The sequence below is a fragment of the Mustela nivalis genome (genome assembly GCF_964662115.1).
Source record: "Mustela nivalis genome assembly, chromosome: 11".
Taxonomy (NCBI): domain Eukaryota; kingdom Metazoa; phylum Chordata; class Mammalia; order Carnivora; family Mustelidae; genus Mustela; species Mustela nivalis.
Genome location: NC_139030.1, coordinates 4,128,065 through 4,148,338, shown reverse-complemented (window position 1 = coordinate 4,148,338; position 20,274 = coordinate 4,128,065). Strand labels below are relative to the sequence as shown.

The window sequence follows — 20,274 nt, the reverse complement described above, 5'->3', positions numbered from 1 at the left end:
GTAATAATGTGATACATTCAGAAAAAAAGGAAGTGGGAATTCACCGATCTCATTATGAAGTCATTCTGGAAAGTGCTAAAGTGAAAGCTATAGTGTATGCTTCAAATATGAAAAAAGCAGCTAAAATGTGGGTGCATGAGATGATGAACTAAAAAGCGTGTATGGGGCAGCATGTTGTAGGACTGAAAGCTGAGGAAATTTATGTTCACGTTACCCAGCGTTAGGAAAATGTTAAACCTATAGCACTTGCATGGCTCATCTGTTTCAAAGGATGTAATGGTGTAAGAAACATTAAATTTTCAGGTGAGGTAGGCTCTAAGGATGAGGGGGTTTCAAGAAAAAAGAAAAATTTAAATACCAGCTAAGTATTATACAAGAAAAGGGTTATGTGGAAGAGTAGGTTTTCAGTGCTGATAAGACTGGCTTATTTTACAAGGACTTTGACAAATGAAACGTCATGCAAAATACTGTTTTGCCTGACAAAAATGCTGTGACTAGAGGCTCACAGGAACCTCACTATTTCCCCCCAGGAGCAATGACTCAGTATTTGCTAGTGCAGTGTTTTCAAAGGCCTTATAAAATATATGTGGCATGAATAATTAGACTCAACTGTAATTGGAAGACCACAGCTCCAGGAAGAGGGTATGCAGGACAGCATGGGGATGTGTGGATATAAAGTAGTCATATTCAGTTGTGACTCATTACTATCTTTATAATAAAAACCTTTTTCCTGAGTGATGCAGTCTAATTCCCTGCATTTGTCTCTTCCACAACCAGACTGAATACATAGAATTACCTAGGTTTTGGACTCTTTAATCCATTCTGATAGGATGTTTTCCAGGTGTTTATCAAGGCCACTGTATTTTACCTACTTAAAAGAGCTATAAGCTAGATATTGAAAATATCTTGATTAAGGTGAATATTACTTTTATTTATTCAACATACATTTAATTTTAAAAATAATGTCTGGAGCACTAACATACTAGGCATTGTTCTGGGTGGTGAAGATGTAAAAATTAAAGCACTACAGTAGAGGAATTCAAGTACCACAGGGGATCACAGGAGGGATGCTGAAGCCAGCCTGGCAATGTAGATGTCCCCTGAGCTGAATCCCAAAAGATGTGTAGGTTTATTAGGAAAGAAAGGAATGCAAGGAGGCTGTTAGGTCAGAGAAAACATCCTTAGCACAAGGATATGGTGGAAACTTTTAAGAGGTGGCTTAACTAGTATATCAAGTATGAGGAGGAGTGGCAGGAGATGAAACAGAGGATTAGGTCAGGGGGGCACATCACAGAGCATTCTAGACGAAGAGTTTATAGTTTGTCTTCTGGCCACTATGTGAGGTGGGAGCCACCGAAGGCTTTTAAGTGCAGAAACAATACGGGCATTTGATGCTAGCAATTGCACATTTTAAATAGGAAACAGAGTAGAGGATGAATTTGGGGATAACATAATAAGATATGAGGACCTGAATTAGATTGTAGCCAAAATAGGTAAAATAATAAAAAATTGTTCTAGTCCTTGTCAAGCATGTTTTAAGTGACAATCACTAAGTGATTCAAATGAAATAACACATTCCTTCCTACAGATGCCATTAGATGCCAGTATTAATGTTATTTTCATTTTTCTAGTGAGAAAATAGACATAATTGCCCAGGTAGCAATGGTACAAGCCAAACCCAAGAAGTCTAGCCCCAGAGCCCATGTTTTAACCAACATGTGATACATCCTCTCTAGGAGAAGGTTGGAGATATGTTTAAGAGATAAAATCTGTCAGATTTAGTTATTATTGGATGTGGGAGATGATAAAAAGGGATGAATCTAGTGTTTCCTTGGATTTCAGATAAATAACTGGGTAGATGAATAGTGCTAGCCTTTCCTGAGAAAGGAAACACAGGAGGACCTGAGATGTAAAGAAAGGAGTAGAATAATAAGAATGATTTGGTACTAGTTCAGTCAGAGGTGGCTCATTCAAATGGATATATTCAGGAATCAGTGTTGGAATTATTAGTCTAAAGGTTAAGGAAAAAGTCAGGGCTAAAATAGAGATTAAAAAACCATGGGAATTGTATATTCTAGCAGAAAAGAAGGCAGAACCCAGACCTCAACATGAATAATTACAAAGGAAGGAAAGCCAGGAGAGAAGGAAAATGGAGCAGAAACAGTGGAATTGTCAGCAATGTCAAATATGGCAGAAAGTAATGAAAATGACTCACTGTACTTCACAATATGAACTTAATTATTGAGCTTTGTAAAGTAGTGTGGATATAGAAGTGTGGGCAGAAGTCAGGACAGTTGCATGAGGAATTAAATGAGGAAAGTGGAGGAAGTGAAGCAGTGAAAATATCTGGAAATACAGTTTTCTTTCAAAAAAGATGGCCCAGAAAATAAGGAGATTTGGGGCACCTAACATTGCTTAACCTCTCTGAACCTCAGTTTCCTCATCTGTAAAATGGAGATATTAACATCTTAATATTTTGTTGGCTTGTTGTAGGGATTAAATTAGAAATGATGAACTGTGTAGTACATGTCAGACACATATAAAGTGCTTAATGAAAGCTATTCCCTTCCTCTCTATCAGCCCCTTCCTGAACAATTAGCTTGACTCAGAGCCATATGTTAGGATAAAAGAAGAAGACAATCTCTTTCCTCAGGAAGCTTACAGTCTAGCTAGAATGCTAACACAGTAATAAAATGTATATTGAAATTCGGTAGACATAAAACCATAAGTAACTATACTGAAATACAGATGCTGTAGTGTTTTCAACAAAATATTGTTAACAGAAAGGCAATGTGGAGGGAGCACAGGAAATACCTTGCAGACGGGGAGATACTTGCCTGAAGAATTGATGAAATTTCACTGGGGGATGCATTTCAAGTAGAGAGAATAACAAAATCAAGGGCATGGTAGGGAGAGTCCGTCCAAAATAGTGGTGTAAAAAGAAACTGATTTCACTTCCTCCTGTGCACACCAAATCTACAGCTACATGTGGAACAATTCCCTCTGAAAAAAAGAACGGAAAACTAGTTGAAATGTTCCTCCACAACAACAAAGGATAAAAAGACCACATGGAGAATGAGATAGAGAAGCAGAGACATGGTGTTTCCAAAATCCCCACCCCAGAAACAGAGACACTCAATAGGAAGGGACCTCACAAGTCTAGAGTTTCTCTCAAAGAAGGGAGGGGTTTTTGCCCCACACGAAGCACCCAACCCCTGGGACCTTCACCAGAAAGACAAGCCCCCAAAACATCTGGCTTAGACAAACAATGAAGCTTACATCCAAGTGACACAAAGGACTGTAGGAAATGGAGATACTCCTGTTAAAGGACTTAAATGCAGTCTCACTTACCCGAGAAACAAATACAAAGTCATCAGCTTAAAAACCACCTATACTATCATGAAGGGGATCCATTTACTAATCTTAAACATCTGCTATAGGAGAAGTGACAGATGGGACTATGGAGGCCAGCAGTGTACATGATAACAGCCCCACAAGAATGTATATATTTACATACTTTGAAAGCAACTGCGTGAGGGTCAGACTTCTAATCAGCCTGAAATGAGGTGCTAACTGAGATCCTTCTCCTTGGATCATGACAGGTCTTGGTGCACCTTCAACAATGGGAACTTATCAAGAATAAATCAAACTACTTAAACAACCATAAATGTCCAAAAGACAAACAAGAATTAGGGCATGGTTAAATAGTAAATTTTTTCACCTACACAAAGCCACTCCTTCAAGACTGGTAGAGGGACCTCTTTTGCATAATACGTAGAAACAAATTCAGAGTCAAGCAAAATGAGGAAACAGAAGAGTATGTTCCAAGCAAGAGAAGGATATAAAACCTCAAAAAGATCTCAATGAAAAGATGTAAGTAATATACCTGTTAAAGAATTCAAAGTAATGGTCATAAAGATGCTCACTAAACTTCAGAGAAGAATGAATGAATACAATGAGAACTTATAAGAAAATATAAGAAAGTACCAGACAGAAGTCACAGAGCTGAAGAACACAATAACTGAACTGAAAAACACACTAGAGGAGTTCAAAAGCAGACTGACTCTAAAGAATCAGTGAAAACAGGGCTCAATCAGAGCAGTAAAAACAAACAAAAATCTTAAAAAGTGAAGATAGTTTAAGGGATCTATGGAACAACATCAAGTGAGATAACATTCACCATTCACATTATAAGGGTCCCAGAAGGAGAAGAGAGAGAGAAAGAAGCAGAAAATTTATTTCAAGAAATAATGGCTGAAAACTTTCCTAATCTGGGAAAAGAAACAGACGTCCAGATCCAGAAAGTCTATAAAGCTCCCAAAATGATGAATCCAAAGATATTCACATCAAGACTCATTAAAATTAAAATGTCAGAAGTTAAAGAGAGAGTCTTGATGCCAACAAGAGAAAAACAACGTGTTATGTACAAGGGAATCCCCATAACGCTATCACCAGAGTTCTCAGCAGGAAATTTGCAGTTCCAAAGACAGTGGCATTATTTATTGAAAGTTCTGAGAAAGAAGAAAAAAAAAACTTTCAACCAAGACTACACTACTTAGCAAGGTTATCATTTGGAATTGAAGAATAAATAAAGTTTTCCAGATAAACAAAAAGTAAATAAGCCCATCACCACTAAACTGGACTTACAAGAAGGATAAATGGGACATTTTTAGCTGAAAAAAAAATTAGTAATTAGTAACAAGAAAATACATGAAAGTAAAAATCACAGTAGTAAATTTAAATATATAGTAAAGGTAGTCTATAAGCCACTTATAAAGTTAGTATGAAGGTTAAAAGACAAAAATATTTTTTTAAAGATTTTATTTATTGATTTGACAGAGAGAGATCACAGTAGAGAGAGAGAGAGGGAAGCAGGCTCCCCGCTGAGCAGAGAGCCTGATGCGGGACTCGATCCCAGGACCCTGAGATCATGACCTGAGCCGAAGGCAGCGGCTTAACCCACTGAGCCACCTAGGCGCCCCAAAAGACAAAAATATTAAAATTAACTATAACTACAGTACTTACTTAAGGGATATGCAAAAAGATGTAAAATGAGATATCAGAAACAATGTTGGGAGGGAGTAAAAATGTAGATTAACAATGGATTCAAACTTAAATTATTGTCAACTTAAAATAGACTGTTTTTTATATGTAGGATAAAGATATATATATCTTTATCCTACATATTAAGATACATATATCCTCATACATATCCTATATATATATATATATGCAGTACAATAGTACCAAAATATATAAAGCAAATATTAATAGACCTAAAGGGAGAAACTGACAGCAATACAAAAGTAGTCAGGGACTTTAACACCTCCTTACATCAATGGATAGGTCATCTAAGCAAAGTCAGTAAGGAAACATTGATCTTCAACAACAGACTAGACATGATGGACTTAACAGATATATACAGATATAACAGATATATACAGAATTAAGCTTCTGGGACTATATTCATATACCCATTTTAAATTCCATGCAAAAGCAGAATACACATTCTTCACAGGTGTACATAGAACATTCTTCAGGACAGACCACAGGCCAGGCCACAAAACAAGTCTCGATAAATTTAGGAAGAATAAAATTATATCAAGGTTCTTTTCAGACCAAAATGGTGGGAAACTAGAAATCAATTCAAAGAAGAAAACTGGAAAAATCACAAATAATCAGTGACTAAACAATATGGTACCAGAAAACCGATGGGACAATGAAGAAATCAAAATAGAAATTTTAAAATACCTCAAGACAAAAAAAAAAAAACAAAAAACAAAAAAGGAAACACAATAATCTAAGATCTGTGGGGAAATGTGGTTCAAAGAGGGAACTTCATAGCAATACGGGCCTACTTCAAAAAACAAGAATAATTTCAATGAACGATATTAATTATATACCTGAAGGAACTAGGAAAAGAACAAATGAAGTACAAAATTACCAGGAGGGAAGAAATAATAAAGATCACAGCAGAAATAAATAGAGACTAAAAGACAGTAGAAAAGATCACTGAAAATAAGGGCTGATTCTCTAAATAGTTAAACAAAACTGACAAACCTTTAGCAAGGATCACCAAGACCATACTTTCGCTATTGTATATCCTTGCCTGTGTCACAAATTAATTGACCATACATGCATGGGATTATTTCTGGGCTCTCTATTCTGTTCCATTGATATGTGTCTGTTCTTATGCCACTTCTATGCTTTTTTTAACTGAGGACAGTTGACATAAAATATAATACTAGTTTCAGGTGGAAAACAGAGTGATTTGACAAATAAATACATTACTAAGTGCTCATCACAATAAGTTAATTGCCATCTGTTACCACACAAGTTGATTACAATATTATGGACTGTATTCCCTTTGTTGTACTTTTAATCCCTATAACTTATTTATTTTAAAACTAGAAGCTTGTGCCTCTTAATCTCCTTTCATTTCATCTCTTCCCCCACCCCCTGCCTCTCTAGAAACCACGAGTTTTTTCTCTATGACTCTGTTTCCCTTTTTTGCTTGTTTTGTTTTTAGATTCTACATATAAGCGAAATCATTTATCTGTCTTTCTCTGTCTGGTTTATTTCACTTAGCATAATACCTTAATTCATCCTTGTTGTCATGAATGGCAAAATTTCCTTCTTTTTTTATGGCTGAATAATATCCTATTGGATTCAATTCCATAGTACACAATATATTCTTTATCCATTCATCTATCTGTGAACACTTGGGTTATTTCCATATCTTGGCTATTATAAGTAACACTGCAATAAACATAGGGTATTTTTCACAGAACTAGAACAAAAAAATCCTAAAATTTGTATGGAACCATAAGAGAATAGCCAGTATCTCAATATCTTGAGAAAGAACAAAACTAGATATAAATACACAGTGGAATATTACTCAGCCATAAAATAAAATGACATCTTGCCATTTGCGACAACATAGATGGACCTTAAGGGAATTATGCTAAATGAAATAAGTCAGACAGAGAAAGATAAATACTATATGATTTCACTTATATATGGAATCTAAAGAACAAAACAAAACTCATACATACAGAAAACAGAATTGGTGATTTCAGTGGGGAAGAGGTGGATAGTAGTCAAAACAGGTAAAGAGGGCCAACAGGTACAAACTTCCAGTAATAAAATAAGTAAGTCATGAGGATATAATACACAGCATGGTGATTATAGTGAATAATATTATAGCACATACTCAAAATTTTCCAAGAGAGTAAATCATAAAATTATCTTCATATGGGGATAGATGGTAACTAGATTCATGCAGTGATCACTTTGCAATGTATCATTATGTTGTATACCTGGAATCAACATGATGTTGTATGTCAAGTATACCTCTATAATTTTTTTAAGAGTGTGATAGTATGGAATTCATGGAATATGAGGGGTAGTGAGTGGTAGGTCCTTAATGGATTAGAAAGGCAGAAAACAGCAGTTGTTGCAGTGGTTATAAGATAGAATGTAGAAAAACTTGGCTCTATGTCAGTCAATCCTGACTTGATTCTATAAGCAATGGCAGTCTTTCAGGGCTTTAATAGAGGAGTGACATGACAGATCTGGTGTGAAGTAAGAAGAGAAGGATTTAGGAAAATGTATTAGTAATCCCTGTGAAAGTGGCTAGATAAAAAGTTTTGTGAAAATGATGCAGTCACCAGCTTACATGACTGTTTTTAAAAATCAGATGTATTGGTTGAGTCCTGAGTGTGACCAAGTACGTGGTCTATTCTGGAGAAAGTTCTATGTGTACTCAAGAAGAATGAGTATTCTGTTGATTTAGGGTGGAATGTTCTGTATTTATCTATAAGGTCCAACTGGTCCGATGTGTCATTCAACATTCTTGTTTCTTCATTGATTTTCTGCTTGGATGATCTGTCTATTGCTGAGAGTGGTGTGTTAAGATCCCCTACAATTAATGTATTCATATCATCATGACTCTTTATTTTGTTTAACAGTTGGCTTGGGTAGTTGGCTGCTCCCATGCTGGGAGCATAAATATTTACAATTGTTAGATCTTCTTGGTGGATAGACCCTTTAATAATGATGTAGTGTCCTTCTGTATCTCTGACTATGGTCTTCAGCTTAAAATATAATTTATCTGTTATGAGAATAGCTACCTCAATGTTCTTTTGAGGCCCACTGGCATGAAAGATTGTTCTGCATCCTTTACTTTCAGTCTGGATGTATCTTTAGGTTCCAAAAGTCTCTCTTGTAGACAGCATATGGACTGGTCCTGTCATTTTATCCAGTCTGCAACCTGTGTTATTTTATGAAAGCATTTAGGCTGTTCACATTGAGAGTGATTATTGAAAGATGTTTTTATCTAATGAAGTCCTTGTTTCTATAAACTGTCCCTATAAATTTGTGTTCTGTGTCACTCTTGGATTCTTCTTTTATAGAACCCCTCTTAATAATTCTTGTAGTGCCAGCTTGGTGGTCACATAATGTTTTAAGCTTTGCTGGTCTTGGAAGCTCTTTCTCCCTCCCTTGATTCTGAACATCAGTCTTGCTGGATAAAGTATTCTTGGCTGCATGTTCTTCTCATTTAGTGCCCTGAATAAGTATTGCCAACTCTTTCTGGCTTGCCAGGTTTCTGTGGACAGTTCTGATGTTATTCTGATGGTCCTTCCTCTGTACATAAGGAATCCCTTCACCCTACCTACCCCTAAGATAGTCTCTCTCAATTTATGACTTGTGAATTTCACAATGAAGTGTCTGGAGGCTTTTCTAGACTTGTTGATCTTGAAGGGGATGTCCTCTCTGCCTCTAGGAAATTGAAGAAGACACAAAAAGATGGAAAAGCATTCCATGCTCATGGATCAGAAGAAAAAACATTGTTAAAATATCTAAACTGCCTAGAGCAATCTATACTTTCAATGTTATTCTGATCAAAATTCCACCAGCATTTTTCAAAGAGCTGGAATGAACAATTCTAAAATTTGTTTGGAACCAGAAAAGACCCCAAATTGCTAAGGAAATGTTGAAAAAGAAAAAGAAGAATGGGGGCATCATGTTGCCTGATTTCAAGCTTTACTACAAAGCTGTGATCACCAAGACAGCATGGTACTAGCACAAAAACAGACACATTAACCAATGGAACAGAGTAGAGAGTCCAGATATGGACCCTCAACTCTATGGTCAAATAATCTTCAACAAAACAGGAAAAAATATACAGTGGAAAAAAGACAGTCTCTTCAATAAATGGTGCTGGAAAAATTGGACAGCTATATATAGAAGAATGAAACTCAACTATTCTTTCACACCATACACAAAGATAAACTCAAAATGGATGAAAGGCCTCAGTGTGAGGCAGGAATCTATCAAAATCATAGAGAAGAACATAAGCAGTAACCTCTTCAACATCGGCCCCAGCAACTTCTTTCAAGACACGTCTCCAAAGGCAAAGGAAACAAAAGCAAAAATGAACCTTTGGGACTTCATAAAGATCAAAAACTTCTGCACAGCAAAGGAAACAGTCAAAAAAACAAAGACAAAGAGGCAACCCATGGAATGGGAGAAGATATTCGCAAATGACTCCACAGATAAAGGGCTGATATCCAAGATCTAAAAAGAACTACTCAAACTCAACACCCCCCCAAAAAAAGATAACCATGTCAAAAAATGGGCAGAACACTTGAACAGACAATTCTCCAAAGAAGACATGACAGACATATGAAACAGACACATGAAAAAAATGTTCATCATCATTAGCCATCAGGGAAACTGAAATCAAAACCACACTGAGATACCACCTTATACCAGTTAGAAGGGCCAAAATTAACAAACAGGAAACAACAAGCATTGGAGAGGATGTGGAGAAAAGGGAACCCTCCTACACTGTTGGTGGGAATGCAAGTTGGTGCAGCCACTTTGGAAAACAATATGGAGATTCCTTAAGAAATTAAAAATAGAGATACCCTATGATCCTGCAATTGCACACTGGGCATTTACCCAAAGATACAGATGTAGTGAAAAGAAGGGCTGTATGTTCATAGCAGCAATGGCCACAATCACCAAACTGTGGAAAGAGCCAAATGTCTTTCAACAGATAAATGGATAAAAAAAACATATGGTCCATATATACAATGGAGTATTATGCCTCCATTAGAAAGGATGAATACCCAACATTTGTATCAACATGGATAGGACTGGAGTCAACATGCTGACTGAAATAAATCAAGCAGGGGCACCTGGGTGGCTCAGTAGGTTAAAGCCTCTGTCTTCAGCTCAGGTCATGATCCCAGGGTCCTGGGATCGAGCCCCACATCGGGCTCTCTGCTCGGCGGGGAGCCTGCTTCCTCCTCTCTCTCTCTCTCTGCCTGCCTCTCTGCCTACTTATGATCTCTGTCTGTCAAATAAATAAATAAAATCTTAAAAAAAAGAAATCAAGCAGAGAGAATCAATTATATTATGGTTTCACTTACTTGTGGAACATAAGGAATAGCATGGAGGACATTAGGAGAAGGAAAGAAGAATGAACTGGGGGAAATTGGAGGGAGAGAGGAAGCATGAGAGACTGTTGACTTTGAGAAACAGAGTTTTGGTGGGGAGGGGGTGGGGGGTTAGGTGAGCCTGGTAGTGGGTATTAAGGTGGGCCACGTATTGTATGGAGCACTGGGTGTGGTGCATAAATAATGAATCTTGGAACACTGAAAAATAAAATAAAATAATAAATAAAATAAAATAATTTAAATATGAAAATTAGATATGATTTAGCCTCCATGTGAATACATACATGGCCCATTTCACCTTAACCAGGATTAAAGTAGACTTTTAGAGAATTCTAAGTCTGAGATTCTGTGATTTTAACAGGTTTGGGGTCTAAGAGCAAATTCTGATAATTTAATAGGAAGTGGAGATTAAATACTAGTTGAGTCAAATAATGTTCTGATACTTTCTACAAGTAAACACAAAAAGATACATTACAGGTATGATCACCTAAAGAGTATGATGAAGAATAATACAATATAGCTTGAAAGAATAAGAACACTAGGAATTTTAAAAAAGCATATGTTGAAGGAATTGTAACACTGGATCACAGTTCTCAAAGTGTAATCACTTTACTACTGTGGATTATTTTGTACGTTGCTTAATCCAAGTAGGTGAACACTTTCCAATTAACTTTCTATCACTGATTTCTAGTGTAATTCCATTATGGTCAGAGAAGCATATTCTGTATGATTCCAATCCTTTTAAACTTGTTGTTGTTACTGTTATCATGATCATCAAGGACATAGCCTCTCAGTGAATATTCTGTGTGCACTTGAAAGCAATATATATTCTGTGATTGTTGGGTGGGCTGTTTTGTAACTGTTCATTCCAGTTGGAGGATAGTATTGTTCCCTTCACCTGTCTCCTTGGTATGTTTTTGGTTTTTTGGTTGGTTGTTTTTTTTTTTTTTTTTACTTTTTCTATCGATTACTGTGGTAAAAGTGTTAAAGTACCCAACCATAATTGTGGTGATTCTAGTTCTCCTAAGCACACTTGCTTGATCATGCGAGGGATACAAAAGAAAAGGAAAGGGAACATTTACTTGAATACATACCAAAATTTCAAAGTTAATACAGTAACTTTACAAAGTAGACAAAACGGGAAGAGGCCAATTTTATCTCAGGATGATGGGAGGATAGAAAGAGTCAGTATCCCTTGTCTTTCCAAGACCCTATGTAACACTTGTCCTTACAGTTTTAAGGGTAAGGGTAAGTTCTGCCATCCTGAGGAAGGTCTCATAATTATGACATGTCAGGGACTTGATCAGTTGAATTTTAATTAAGCACTCCTAGAACAAAATGTCTTGGTTAAAATTAACAGTTATGCTTTTGGAGAACTGTAGGGCCATGTGACTGATCAGCTAGGGGAGAGTTAGGGGTTTGAAGACTTTCTCAACAGTCCTCATTTTATATTGTTGAATGACAACCTATTCTTTTTTTTTTTTAATTTATTTTCAGCATAACAGTATTCATTCTTTTTGCACCACACCCAGTGCTCCATGCCATATGTCCCCTCCCTATTACCTACCACCTGGCTCCCCCAACCTCTTACCCTCAAACCCTTCAAAACCCTCAGATTGTTTTTCAGAGTCTATAGTCTCTCATGGTTCATCTCCTCTTCCAATTTCCCTCAACTCCCTTCTCCTCTCCATCTCCCTATGTCCTCCATGTTATTTGTTAAGCTCCATAAATAAGTGAAACCATATGATAATTGACTCTCTCTGCTTGACTTATTTCACTCAGCATAATCTCTTCCAGTCCCTTCCATGTTGCTACAAAAGTTGGGTATTCATCCTTTCTGATGGAGGCATAATACTCCATAGTGTATATGGACCACATCTTCCTTATCCATTCATCCGTTGAAGGGCATCTTGGTTCTTTCCACAGTGTGGCGACCGTGGCCATTGCTGATAAACATTGGGGTACAGGTGGCCCTTCTTTTCACTACATCTGTATCTTTGGGGTAAATACCCAGGAGTGCAATTGCAGGGTCATAGGGAAGCTCTATTTTTAATTTCTTGAGGAATCTCCACACTGTTCTCCAAAGTGGCTGCACCAACTTGCATTCCCACCAACAGGGTTCCCCTTTCTCCACATCCTCTCCAACACATGTTGTTTCCTGTCTTGCTAATTTTGGCCATTCTAACTGGTGTAAGGTGGTATCTCAATGTGATTTTAATTTGAATCTCCCTGATGGCTAGTAATGATGAACATTTTTTCATGTGTCTGATAGCCATTTGTATGTCTTCATTGGAGAAGTGTCTGTTCATATCTTCTGCCCATTTTTTTATATGATTGGAATGACAACCTATTCTGCCACAATTACCACATATGGCCTCATAGGTTGTAGACTCTGGGAGAAGTTTTATGGTTTGTTTGTTTCTCATGGATTTTTATGTGAATGGCACCTCCTGAAGCTGTGTGCATTTTGGCTGTGTACCCTGCTCCCAGACATGAAAAAGTTTGATGTTGTAATGACAGAATATCATCTCCTTTCTTCTCTCTGCCTCTTTCCTCCTCTCCCAGTATTGGAGGAAGATGACCATTACCTCTCCAGAGTCTTTGAGTCTTGCTAGAAGAATACATCCATTCTCCCAGAGTGTCCCAACAGGATTGAACTGCATGGGTTGGCCAGAGTACATACCTGACACTGGTGAGTTATGTGTCTCTCTCTTCTGTTTTACACTCCGATGTCCTATAAAGAACAAGAAGTGAGAGAGTGTTGTTGATTGTTATGTTTACTTGTCTGGCAAAAGTAGCTTAAAGGTGAAACAGATAAGACAACATCTCTTATCCCTTCAATTAGGAAGAGGTCCCTAAAACCCTGAGAAAGGGAATTCTTGGATTCAGGAAGACTCCATTATTGAATTCCCAAACCTATCCCTGTTTATTTTAAGTAGAACTAATGACCACCTCTTGGATCCTGTAATGGGATATAATTTGTAGAAGAAATAACCACAGTGAGTTGTTTCTAATTTAGAATAGAACTTGAGTGTTTTCCCTTCTAAGAGACAAGCCTCTTCCTCTAGTTTTATGGCCACCTCTGTGAGACCATTTCCCAAATCTATAGCAAACAGCCTCACATCACATATTCAGCCATAAAAGGGTTGGCCTTTGTGCCAGAAGGAAGCTGGGCCCCAGTGAAAGCAAGCATAGGGCATCCTCATACACAACCTTCACCTGTACTAGACCTAACCCAGGAAAGGATGGGCATGTTGAAAATGCTCAAGGACTTCTGGTGGAAGGACAGGTATTACGTCTTGAGAGGGTACAGATTATATTAGATTGGAATCTTACTGTCTAAAAGCTGGCTAGAAGGGGAAGCCAAATACAGTGTTATGAAGGATAAAGAATGGTAAAGCCCTAGACAGGATTAAAAAGGCAAGCTAGCTACATCTGTCAAATATGTACTGTGTCAAGACTTGGGGAGTGGGAATATAGGACTGATAGGAGCAAAGTGACCAGGCTCTGAGCATCAATGAGGCATATGCTATCCTGAGGAAGGTCAACTCAGTGCATACTGATGCTGGTCCTGGGGACCTGGCTGCTCTGATTAGCTGGTGGACATGATTGGTTTCCATTCACAAATGTATGTGCTTATGCTGCATCATGCAGTGGACTTTAATGGTTGTGATCATGAATTCACAATAAGAAAAGTCATGAAAAGTTACTTTACAACTGCTGAAAGAATCTTTTCAAGGGGAAAAAAAAAAAGATATTTCTAACATAGCTCTTCATTAAGTCATGGGATTATTTAGAGGCTCATGGAAGGGACCATAACGGATTAGAGCAGCATTTTTCCAGTAATAATCCTCAAGGATGATTTTGGCCCTTGAAGTTAGAACATCCTTACAAAGCCAAAGCTTAATAATCACATAGTCCTATTATTTCAGATGTTCATTTGAATTAATTGACAGGTGAATTTATTGCAGAATAAGAAATTTAAAAATCTCAGTGACACATTTGTCCTGGTATGTCTGTCTATCGAGAATACTGGTTTGGATGTCAGAGTTTAGGGCACTGGCTCTAGCTGCACTTGATATAGGGATGAGAAATTGGACACATCCCTCGGTTTCTCTGTATTTCAGATTCCATTATTATTCAAAAAAGAAATGATAATTCCAGCTTTCCCATTTCACTGGGAGGGTCAAGTTAATATGGGCTTGGATCTCTGCATCTACCTTAAGAAAGCATTCTTTTCTTTAATTATTGCTCCTATTCCAACTGTTCTGTTTCAAGCTTCTGAGATTTCTACTTTCTGTAGATTATATTTCCAGTTTTATCCTTGGTACCTCTCTCATTCTTTTCTTTCTTTCTTTTTTTTTTTTTTTTTATCCTTTTTCCTCTTAGTTTTGGGAGAAATTTTTAGGCTATTTTTCTTCTTTGTTTTTCTGGTTTTATCTATCTGTTAATTGCCTTCATTAGGATTTGTGATTCAGTGATCGCACTTTTAATATCTCCATTAAACCTTTCCAATGTCCTCTAAAAGCTTGTTAAAAACAGAAAATAGAGAATTTTGTAAAACTTTTTCTCCCATTAATTTCCAAATTCATCTGCATTTCTTTTGCCTATTAGTTTTTCTATAGGTGAAATTTCTCTATTGTCTTATCTGAACAGACATCAGTCCCTCACCAGCAAGGGCTTATTACCATGGAGCACTGGAGACAGCACTTTTTTTTCTTTTCCTTTCTTTTCTTTTCTTTGGTGTGATCTTCTTTCTTTAACACAGGCAGTTGTAGCTATAAATTTCCCAGCAAGCATGTATTAGCTGTGTCCCATAAGTTTTGGCAAATTTTGTCTTCATTTTCATTTATCTCAAAATATTGTCTGATTTTTCTTCTCATCTGTTCTTTGATCCATTGGTTATTTAGGAGGGTATTTGTGAGTTTCCTAAATTTCCTGTTACTTATTTCCAATTTTATTCCATGTGGTCAAAGAACATACTTTGTATTATTTTTATCTCCTCTTAAATTTACTGAAGTTTGTTTTATGGACTAACATTGGGTCTATCCTATAAAATATCCCATGTGCACTTGAAAAGAATGTATACTCTATCGTTTGATGGTATGTTCTATAGATGTCTAGTAGGTCTAGGTTTGTAGTGTTGTTCAAGTCTTCTATTTGCTTGATCTTCTGCACAGTTCTTTTATCCATTACTGAAAGTTGGATGTTAAAACCTCTAACTACTATTGTTGAATTATCTTTTTCTCCTTTCATTTCTGTCAGCTTTTGCTTTATGTATTTTGGTGCTCTGTTATTAGGCCTATATATGTTTTAATTGTTATATCTTCCTGATGGATTGACCCTTTTATTGTTAAACTCAGCTCTTAAACTCCACTGATTGGCAGTTGATTGCTCTACTGTTTACAACAATGCCTTGGGACATCAGTTGCTCTACAAACTAATTCAATTAAATTCTCACTCCTTTGAAGAAATAGTTTCAGAGTTCTGGTTTTGGTGTTTGTTCTGATCCCAGAAGGACTCCCCCCAGATATCTTATTCCTAGTTTTTTCTTGAGACTGTCATAGGTTCCTGTTAAAATCCTTTAAACATGGCTGAGTAGGAAGTAAAAATGTAAGCTTTTGTATAAAATATATCACAAATTCAGTCACCTTGGAGGGAGCTGTAAAGAGTTCCAGCTGAAAGCTTCGCCTCTTACCAGTATTTCTTTTCTGTGTTTGAAGGAGTAGCTGAGGAGTAGCCAAGAATTAGCCTGATGTGGGCGCATGCTACCATCTGCCCCATAAGTTGGTGCCCAATATGAATTGCTCCATATCCACTTCTCTCTTTGTAGAGCCAGCAGAGCCAGATACAACTCTTCCAGTCACCAGCACAGCAGATGCACATCACATCGCATGAAGCCCTCTGCACCTCCAGAGCCCTGGTAGTTGGGGACAGAGTGAAAAACACAGCTTCTTTAGGGAAGTGAGTTCTCCAGCCAAGAGGTAGTAATAGAGAAAGCCCTATGTTCTTGACTCTAGCCATGGGAGTAGAATCTCCAACTCCTGAGCTAGGAAGAAGGGTAGACGGAGTGGTTTTTAGTTCAAACCAAAATGCTCGCAAAACGCACAGACTCTAACCCCTCTTAGTAACCATCCTTAATTTTCTTGAACAGATGTTTCCTTATTTGTGATGCTCTTTCTCTTGGTAGCTGTGGGCATAACAAAGATTAAAATTGTCCTGTGTTTCTTGTTTCAAAGTACTTATGTATGTATGTGGAGTCTTAAATGTTTTATTAGTCTGCAGCTAATTAGTTTATTGTGATATTGTATGTACAGTGAGATCAATGTCTTATGTTTTCATCCTTTGTGAATTAAATATTCTCACTTGTTTTTTTTTTTTGTAAAAACAAAACAAGTAATATTTTCCTGTCTTGACAACTTGATTTTTAGTAGACAATATATTAAAGGCTGAAATAAAAAATTTAAAAAAAAAACAAAAACGGCCCCTGAGGACCATATCCAGAGGTTTTAAGTGGTGACTTTTAAGTAATTTTCACCAGTTACATTGGGGAGTGGGTCAGGAGAACTTGTCATTGTCTTGCCTGCATGAAGTCATTCTTAATTTCCCCTATTTTTATAACCTATTGGTAATTTCAGTTAGAGTCTTAAAGGAGATAAGTTAGATGACTGAGCTCATATCAGACTTACTTGATATCAAGATCCATTGCTTAAACTTCCTCATTATATCCCCAACAACTAGCATTATGCTCTGTACAAAGTAGGCTCACAGTGTCTCTTATCAATGATACTGATAATATTCCAACAAGAACTGTCTAGAGAATGCTTAGAATTAGGAGGAAAGAAATTAACAAATTACATAGAGGTTCAAAGCATAGCTGGTGAGCACTAGAACCAATTCCACCATTTCCTAGACGAGTGGCCTTGGATCTTTCTTAGCTTGTTAGGTTCAACTTAAAAATGAGGCCAAAAATTAGCAAGACAGGAAACAACATGTGTTGGAGAGGATGTGGAGAAAGGGGAACCCTCTTCCACTGTTGGTGGGAATGCAAGTTGGTGCAGCCACTTTGGAGAACAGTGTGGAGATTCCTCAAGAAATTAAAAATAGAGCTTCCCCATGACCCTGCAATTGCACTACTGGGTATTTACTCCAAAGATACAGATGTCGTGAAAAGAAGGGCCATCTGTACTCCCAAAGTTTAGCAGTAATGGCCACGGTCGCCACACTGTGGAAAGAACCAAGATGCCCTTCAACGAACAAATGGATAAGGAAGATGTGGTCCATATACACTATGGAGTATTATGCCTCCATCAGAAAGGATGAATACCCAACTTTAGTAGCAACATGGAAGGGACTGGAAGAGATTATGCTGAGTGAAATAAGTCAAGCAGAGAGAGTCAATTAACATAGGGTTTCACTTATTTGTGGAGCTTAACAAATAACATGGAGGACATAGGGAGATGGAGAGGAGAAGGGAGTTGAGGGAAATTGGAAGAGGAGATGAACCATGAGAGACTATAGACTCTGAAAAACAATCTGAGGGTTTTGAAGGGTTTGAGGGTAAGAGGTTGGGGGAGCCAGGTGGTAGGTAATAGGGAGGGGACATAAGGCATGGAGCACTGGGTGTGGTGCAAAAACAATGAATTCTGCTACGCTGAAAAGAAATTAATAAAAAAAAGGAGAGGCCACTAATAGTACCTATTATGTAAAGTTATTGTGTAAGTTAAATAATATATATGAAATACTTAACATTTAGTATATACTTAATAAATATCAGCTAACATTTCAGACATTTCTAGACACTGTTGAGTATGTACATAGCACTTCATTTAATCCTTACAATAATCCTGAAAAAATATTGTTAGTGTCATTATTTGATGGGTGAAGAGAGAAAGACTTAAGAAGTTTAAATAATTTACCCAAAGTTACAAGTAGTAAGAGAAAACCAGAAGTTGAACTCAGATCTCTTTGATTTTAAAGCTTCTTCTGTTTAATACTGTTGTAGAACCTGAAGTACAGGGTTAGTCAAGAGAGACAGGAAGGAAGTCAATCCCTAAATTTAGAAATGTTTCAATCCCATTCTATGTCTGTTTCTACATGTATAGTTCAATTACAGCTCCTATTTTCACATCATTGAGCCAGCCTCAAACAGTGATCCTCTGTGCTGACCCTTCTGATAAAGACACTGTATTATTGTTAATTTACAGAGAGAAGTAATTACTTATAATTATAAACCTATCATGTGATATTAAGAGAACCAAAATCTCCTCTCTCTTTTAATAATATCAGAAATCGATGAGTTTGATGGGCTTCCCATGGTAGGGAGGTAGCGAAGTCTCACTGAATCAACTTTTATCCCCCAAAACTTCCTTAACCTTGGGCAATAAGCATTAATTTTAGCCACCAGGGCACCTGGGTGGCACAGCTGGTTGAGCATCCAACTCTTGGTTTGGGCTCAGGCCATTCTCTTGGGATTGTGAGACTGAGCCTTGCATCTGCTCCATGCTCAGAGGGGAATCTACTTGGGATTCTTTCCCTCTCCCTCTGTTCTTCCCCAATGCATGCATTCTCTCTCTCTGGAATAAATAAATAAGTCTTTAAAAAAAAAAAAAAACAACTTTAATTTTAGCTGCCATTATCACCGTGGTCTTAAGAAATGTGGATCCCTTTTTCATACTCAAACTTAGCAGTACAGCTGAGACCAGGATAGCTGGTTCAAGTAAGAGTTTACTAAGTCTCAGGAAGAGCTAAAGGAGCATGGCGCTTGGCTGTCTGGCTGTCAGTGGCTTACAGAGGCTAGATTTGCCCATGGCTCCTGCCATCTGAAAAATATTTATCTACACTTTTTCTATCCATCCACTCAGGATGACACATCATCTGCTCAAGGGCCTGATCCCAAAGAACAAGAATGCTCCCTTCCTGCCTAGTTGGCCTCCTGCTCAGTTCCAGGCCCCCGGTCATTCCTCCACAGGCATGCACAAAGCGCTCAGCCTGTAATGGGCCCAGCACCCATGGTCTATGGGGGCAGATGAGATATAAACAACAAACCATTGACAGATAAATGAAGGATAAATGAAGTTTTGCTGAGGAGGTTATGTTTTCTAAGATCTGAATGTTGAGGAAGAGCCAGTGCCCTGAAAAGCAAAAGAAGAGTATTCCAGGTCAAAAGAACAGTAAGTGCAAAGACCCTGAGGCTAGAAGGAGAAACAGCAAGGTGGCAACAGTAGGTGAAACACAGAGAGCAAAGAATAGAGGAGATAAGAGTTGCAGACATAGTTCAAGTCAGAACACACAGGGTCTTGCAGGTCTGGCTAATTGTGAGGAGACGATTCTGGAGGGCAGGAGCATGACCTGGTATGCTTTATATTTTGGAGCTCTTGCAGGCTGCTCTGTGGAGTAAGTTAAAAAAAACTGGTGCTGTCTTCTAAATCCAGTGTGATAATGGTAGCAGTAAAGACAAGGAGAATTTGACACTTACTCTGGAGCAGAACTCAGATTTGCTGATGAGTTGGGAAAGATGTCTCTTGATCTATGTCTCATGCTGGCAATGACCACCTCTTTCCTGAGCACTTCTCCTCACCCACAAGAGCTTATCTCCAAGTCCTCAACCAGAGAGCTGCACAAGAACACGAGGGAGACTCTTCTCGCAGAACCACCCACAATCAGGAATAAGGGGAGGGAAGAATTGTTCTTCCCAAGGGCAGGAAAAGATGGAGGCATACGGAGTTGTTAGGAAAGCACAGTTTTCCCAGACAAGTAAAGTAAATTGAGGGAGGGGTCTTCAAGACGCAGATTGGCTCAGTCACCC

The 20,274-nt window shown here is 37.7% G+C and overlaps 1 protein-coding gene and 1 long non-coding RNA gene across 7 annotated transcripts in view; one reads left to right on the top strand and one right to left on the bottom strand.

The window, feature by feature from the left end:
- ARHGEF4 (Rho guanine nucleotide exchange factor 4) overlaps positions 1-20,274 on the top strand; it is a 161,341-nt gene that overhangs the window by 40,760 nt on the left and 100,307 nt on the right. For all 5 annotated transcript variants that reach the window (XR_014300511.1, XM_082690354.1, XM_082690353.1 and 2 more), the window contains exon 2: positions 13,032-13,158. Coding sequence is in view for 4 of the 5 variants with exons in the window: in XM_082690354.1 (XP_082546480.1) it covers positions 13,032-13,158 (127 nt within the window). In the remaining variant the exon portion in view is untranslated. The remainder of the gene's footprint in view (positions 1-13,031; positions 13,159-20,274) is intronic.
- Positions 1-20,274, bottom strand: part of LOC309844133 — a 44,907-nt gene that overhangs the window by 23,452 nt on the left and 1,181 nt on the right. Inside the window, exons 2-4 of one of the 2 annotated variants that reach the window (XR_014300515.1) lie at positions 14,687-16,386; positions 13,150-13,200; positions 6,858-8,272 (exon numbers count right to left, since the gene is read on the bottom strand). This is a non-coding gene — a long non-coding RNA (uncharacterized lncRNA). Of the gene's footprint in view, positions 1-6,857; positions 8,273-13,149; positions 13,201-14,686; positions 16,387-20,274 lie in introns of those variants that run through there. The other variant, XR_014300514.1, reaches the window with a different exon arrangement.